Genomic DNA, 6,740 nt, shown 5'->3' on the forward strand with positions numbered 1-6,740 from the left:
AGTAATCATACTGTTATTTCAACATAGAAGTCTTGACTTTGTGGATTTGATTAAAGCATAATTCATAGTAGGTTATATTTCCTCTACTAGTCTTTTTTTTCTTATCTCTTGAATGTCTTTCTATTATGTTTGATATTATATGGGTAAGCGTAAAAAAAATATTTATTTAGTTGGCAATACAAATCACTTATTAGTGCATCTATCTAATTAAATCAAATGTTGACAATTGCTATTCAAAACAAAACTCAAGAGGTAATAGTTATTTAAACAAAAATATATACGAAGCCAACTTGGGCTTTGTTGATGCTTTTGGCTTTAGCTATAGATTGGCTTTAGTTATTTCAATACTTATTAATTCTCTTTCTTCAGTTTCCTTGCACAAGGCAAGGACTCTAGCTCTGTAGAGCCCTTGTTTTATATTGCTAATATTTTAATCATTTTTATATTTTAGCCTTTGCTATGAACAAGACAAATATTTTAACATTTTTCAAAAGAAAAGATTGAATGATATATAAATAAATTTAATACTTCTCATCTTTTCTAGTATCTAGATGCCTTCATGAATTCTTATGACTAATAAGTTTAAAATCTATTTGGTTATTGTAGTGTCATTAGTCTGACATGATGTTGAAAATTTAGATTTTGATATAAATGATTCAATTTATGACTATTGACTCTTATGTGGTCACAGAGGAATTGTAATTTATGACTTTTATTTTCCTTTAGTAAAGGATGGTTTTTAAAAAGGATTGAGTCTCAATAAATTTCTCAAGTAAATTATGTTTTTCTTATTTTAGAATTTAAAAAAAAGTAGAAGGTAAGTGAAATTCATTTGAAAAATGTTTGACATTATGGCTTTTGTAACATTAGACTTATATATAAAATTATTAGTATATTTGGAGAAATGACAATTAGAGTATAATATGCATCAAATTTCATTACATTAGAAATGACTTTAAATTTCTACTAAATAGGCTTAGTCATTCATTTGCATGCCATAGTTTTCTAATCCATGATTAAGTGGAAACTTGTTGGTAAAGAGGTTTTTAGTTGGGATTTCTTCATTGAATATGACCCTATTCACCCAAGGAGTATTGACAATTGTGCCAACAATTGGAGAGATTGAAGTTTGATCACTATCAAAATACAACCTTCCTCTGCATTTGAGAGGGGCATCTCCCTCGTATCATATGAGTGTTTGGTATTTTTAGTATTTTTCACCTGAAAGTAGAAAAAGAGATTAAAAAAAAACCAAAACATGGTATGAATATAAAACCCAATAGTAGACATATGACTATAAAGAAGACTTGCAAAAGATAATGGTTCACAAGGGGGTTCTAAGAATATAGATGTAATGATGGAAAAAGTAATACAGGATTACATGCAAATTAAGATACAATGAAATGAACGTATTTTCTTTGCACCCAGAGAAATGATCCAGGAATGCATAAAAGAATCACTAATTTAGCATATGATAAAATAATGATCATAACTCAAGAAAACATTTTGACTCATGAAAATTTATTATCCTTTTGAAGATATACAAGTTCAAAAATCTTTCAACACAACATTTGACCAAAAGTTTCCTTAGAAAATTTTCCATAGTTTCCCCTTAGAAAAAAGTTTCTCCCCATAATTACATTATATCAGCCTTGCATTTAAATACATCATTTTGATAATTAGCCATTTTAAAGTTAGTAACTAACTCAATTCTATAAAATTGGAACAAAGGTTATGAACTTCACAAATTTTGCACAAAAACAGTTAATTTCTTATCTTTGAATAAAAGTGACAAAAGTCATTGTTTAAAAACATCTTGAAGAAATATTTGATTTTTCCATCAAATTACTACAATTGAAAATTTAGCTTGGAATCAATTGAAAACATGTCAAATGGTTGTTGATAGTTTACTTCAGTTTGAAAACTTGTTTTAATTCAAGAAAGTCACAATTTTTGCTGAGATAGTTTTCCATCTTTATTAATCTTTACACTATTAACTTTCCTCTTAGTTGTATCTTCATGCATATTAATGCACTTGTCTTTCCTTTTCCACCTTGGTGCAGATTTAGAAGCAATCCAATTATTCTATATTAGAACATTTAGGGAAAATTTGGTAGCATGAATGAAACTAGAATATGCATTTGTAAATTCCTAAAATTTTGAATCTTCTATTTGGGTGTGCCAAATTGGAATTGAATAGGAATATGTATTCCTATTTTAGCTCCAAAATGAGCATTTTCTATTCAACCTAAATAAATGTTATTGAAATAGCCTTATTCCTATTCCAATTTTGAATTTTTTATATTTGATTGAAACTTCAAGTCTGTTCACAAGAGCACACCAAGTGAGAGCCCTGCAATCATAGAAATTAGGAAATGACATTCACTGCCATTGCATAGCCTCATTGATTCAGCTGGTTTTCAACAAGTAGACGCCCGGGCTTCTTTGTAGTGTGCATAAATTAGCATCTCTGGTTTTAATCATGCTCTCTTCATGCTTTGGTACTAATCATTAAATGTGGTCCGAGAAAACACTGCTCCAACTAGTGGCAAAACAACATAGATTGCTAGTGGCCTAGTGGAAGGAAGCTATGACAACTCTTCATTACGGTTCATAAGCATTATGGCTTGTCTCATTGAAGTTTTCAACTGGGGATTCAGATGCGAGCATGCTAAACCCAAGATCAAAACCCTTTGTATCTCATCTTCATCATAACCAGGCCTTTCTAGCTTGGGATCCACACACTCCAAAACCCTATCCTTAGTATACAGTCCCCAAGCTAGGCGTTGAATTCCCTGTCAAGAATCACATTTCTCGGCTTCACATCCTAGTGAACGACCCTCTTCTCCCATTCTACATGCAAGTACAATAGAGCCAAATCTAGGCTGTACAAAATCCTTTGACATCGCAGCCTTACTAAAGTCGCACCTTTTGCAACCCTTCTCAAAGCCTTGCCTAGGTCATTACACCCCGACACAAAAGGCCTCCAAAAGGCCTCCAAAATTTGTGTTTTTTTGATGAAATTGGTGTCATCTACAGGGCTCAAAATCTCACTCTAGTCTACCACAGCCAGACTTCTTTGGTAAAGTATTGCAATTTTTCCCTTTTTGAACACAAATTTTCTAACCCATAAGACTTTGTTTCTTTCAAACACAAATATTAATAACCCTGTTTCCATGAGAAAGATTTTCTTTCAAACATCTATTCACAACCTTGCTTGACTCAGCCATAACTTCGCATAATCAACGGCATGGAATGCATTGGAGGAGAAAATTAATGAGATTTTGTAGCCACGGGATGTGCCATTAACATTTAAATTTATGTGAACAATATCCATTATAGCATCTGTACCAGTTGTTTCACTGTCTGAAACTATTGTGTCAACGCAACTTCCAAACAATAAGTTTTATTACATACACTCCAATTCTTTTTTTAAGCTCTGCTTCCAGATTAGTCACATCAGATTGTTCTGATGTAGAGTTCATCAATATGATAGTTCACAAAGCTCAATGGCTTTCTTAAGTTAACTCTTATCTTATATTAGCCTGAAGTTACTCAAAAATATTATCCCCACCCATCTATATATATTGTGCGAGTAGACTGAAGTTAATTCTTTATTGAGGTATGATGTACAAGTAAATAAAATATTTATGTGTGTGGAGTTCATGTTGTGTTTGGTATTGAATTTTAAATCTACGTATTCAATATATTCACTTTACAAATCAAGTGCATGTCACCTAATCATATGTTGTAGAGTACTTAACTATTCAAAATAACACATTTCAATTTGGCATGATGAAAAAATAAAGAACATATGTGAAGTTTGACATGTTCTCTTCTATCTTATTTAATTTATTAATGACATCTTAAAAAAAAAATCAATTCAGCTTTCTCAACTAAATTCAAATTCTATTCTAACTTAGTGCATCTATTTAATCATCCTATCTGATGTACATGATTGCTATTTATAGAAGAGTACGTGCCTTAGGTTAAACTTCTTGGACTAAGAGCCAAGGGTTGGGATTATCCATTCCATCAAATTGGTCTAAGGAATGTTCCTTACCCCATCCCTTATTTCGATGTCAAAATCTTACATTCAGTAAAATTTGATCCTTGATGTACTTAAGAATCTTTCAACTTCACCAATACACCTCCATTGACAATAACTCTAGTTTAATATTGAATAAATTTTAAAATATCTTCTATTAAAAAATATTTTATAATTATTAAATTAAATATTGATTCTCTTTTTATTATTTTAGAAACAAATATAAATTTACCATTTTCAATTATATTGCCTAGGTCAATACTAATTTTTTTCTTTCGTTTAATCAACCTTTCTAGCGAGAAAGCCTCATTTTCCACAAACTAAGAGGGCATACCAGTTGAGCTTTGGTAAATCGTTTTGAAGACTCTATTCTTTCTCTACATTGGATTAGAAATAATATATGGTTCAACGTACCAGAAGCGAGATTACAATAAATCTCAGATGAAGCAAATGAAAATATCTCTTTTTAATCAAGCTTTGGAGAATGGAACTTACAGCACACATGAGACGTACAGCTATTAATAATGAACACAGTGACTAAAGAGAAGAGTTAAAGCGCAAAGTGAAGAAGCATGGAGAAACGAAGTGGGCGGAGAAACACGAGGACGACTTCATTCATAGGTAAGAGTAGCGGTGAATTTGAGCACTGTCTCGTCGATTGTGTGGGAAACGGTCTGAATGAGAGCATGGCCCTGAGTATTGTGGAACACACCACTTCCTCCCACCACTGCGATCTCCCTCTCTTCTAATGCCATGTCGTCTTTGCCCGAGAATTCAATGCTGCTGCCTCCGTATTCAGAACCTTCAAATTTGGCTGTAAAAGCGAGCAACATTGTATTGAGATCTCCCTCTTCAGCAGGGGTGGGCAAGTGATAATAATATCCCTCTCCTTTTCCGAGCACGGCAGAGGAGTGAAGATCGGGCCCTTCTGTCAACGTGTCCTCAATCGCTATCACATTATTCAAGACCATGCCCGAGGCTCCCCCGAGAGGATTCTGAGGGTTTAGACCGCCATTGATAATATTTGTGTTCTGAAGTCCTAAGCCAGGGATGAGAGAGCCTAAGCCTTGCGCTCTTCCATTTACATTGTTAACAATGTTTGTATTAGGGAAGGAATTCTGGAAGCCAAAGCCCTGCCCTCCTCCAGTGGTGAAAGGAGAATTGTTGATGGCTCCACTTGGAATGGTCAGCGGGAGAGGGCCATTTCCATTCCCATTCCCATTAAGAGTGGGATTGGGTCCTTCCGCAATGTGATGCATGAAGAAGGTGATGGTCTTTGGACTTGAAGACCCCTCCTCTTCTGCTGGTGGGCTGCCTGTTAATAACTTTCTACTTGCAGTCACATAGGTACAACACACAATGAAAACTATCACAAAAAGTTCGTTGGCCCTCGGTGCCATTCTCTTCTCTAAATTCAAATTTCCTTTTAGAAAACAAAGTGAGATACAAATGAGCTGATGGTAAAATAAATGCGCATAACTCTGTATATATAGCGGTTCCATAAGTCGAGCCAGTAAGATATTCTCTTAACCTGCTTTCTAATACACATTGGAATTGCTTTCATCATCACTCCACTAATCCACGTAGAGGGTTGGTTTTATTTGTAGGGTGACATAATTTCTTCGTGTATGGTTTTGGTTGCCTGACACATTATGTGCGCTTCATACTGATTGCTGCAACCTAATCTCTCATTCCTCCCACCGGCTCATGCAACCACTCAAATGTTAACTCGTAGGAATCTTAATAATCGATATCTATGCCATTCAAATTATTTGACTTTCTCTCGTTGTCTTACCAATCTAAATCTTCCTTAATTTTTCTTCTTACTCAAAGATCATTCATCTTAAAGCTCCTTTTGGTTGGTGAAATAAGATTTAGGAATTGCAATTTAGAAAATTGGAATTGGACCTTTGGAACTATTTGGCTGAGGGAACAGAAATATGGGAATAGGAATTATTATTCTGGAATAAAAAATAAGGATAAATTTTCCTATTCTTTGTTTGGTTCAACCACAATCTGATGGGGAATACACAGACCCAAAAAATTATGCTTTTTTAAAATAAATAAAACTAGAATAGAAATACATATTCCAATTCCACCTATTCAATATCCTTGAAATTGTTTTGTTATATTTTCATTTGTAAAAAAATACCTTTTGTCTTGACCTTTTAGTATTGGTCCTTGGAACTCACCAATATATTTTAAACAAATATGGGACCTTAAATCTTCCAAAAAATAGGGAGAAGCCTCTTTATGAAATTTTACTATATTGAATAAGATATACCAGTGTGTACCCTTGTGGTTTTGAGGAAAAATGTTTCATTTTTGTAATATCATGGTCTATTTGTTTTAGTCTTCCATTGTTCAATGCTCTATAGCCACTAGTGATACCAATAGTTAACCAATAGTGATACTAATAGTTAATGTATTTTCATGAGTAGTAGTGATGTAAAAATAAAAATCAAATAGGATAAACTCATAGCACATAACACACTAATTTTGGTATTGCAGAAAACCCTTGGTTGTAAGGAAAAACTACGATAGGGATGACACCCACAACTCATCACTTCAGTAAAAAGGTGCTTGGTTAAAAGCTTACAATAATGTCATCTTTTTAATGGTTATGATCTATTAAAATTTTCTAATACCCTACTAAGAGTATCAATGGTCCTACGAAAGACTACTATGTTAA

General features: G+C 33.4%; 1 protein-coding gene across 1 annotated transcript; it reads right to left on the reverse strand.

Annotated features, from left to right (window-relative positions):
* Nucleotides 1-4,659: 4,659 nt before the first annotated feature.
* Nucleotides 4,660-5,448, reverse strand: LOC149531022 (dirigent protein 10-like). Its single transcript, XM_089808282.1, has one exon. It carries the CDS (start codon nucleotides 5,446-5,448, stop codon nucleotides 4,660-4,662), a length of 789 nt encoding a protein of 262 aa, XP_089664408.1.
* Between the last annotated feature and the right edge of the window lie 1,292 nt (nucleotides 5,449-6,740).

This window comes from Cupressus sempervirens, chromosome 11 (genome assembly GCF_028749045.1).
Source record: "Cupressus sempervirens isolate cs-2001-9-10 chromosome 11, ASM2874904v1, whole genome shotgun sequence".
NCBI classification, from domain to species: Eukaryota; Viridiplantae; Streptophyta; class Pinopsida; order Cupressales; family Cupressaceae; genus Cupressus; species Cupressus sempervirens.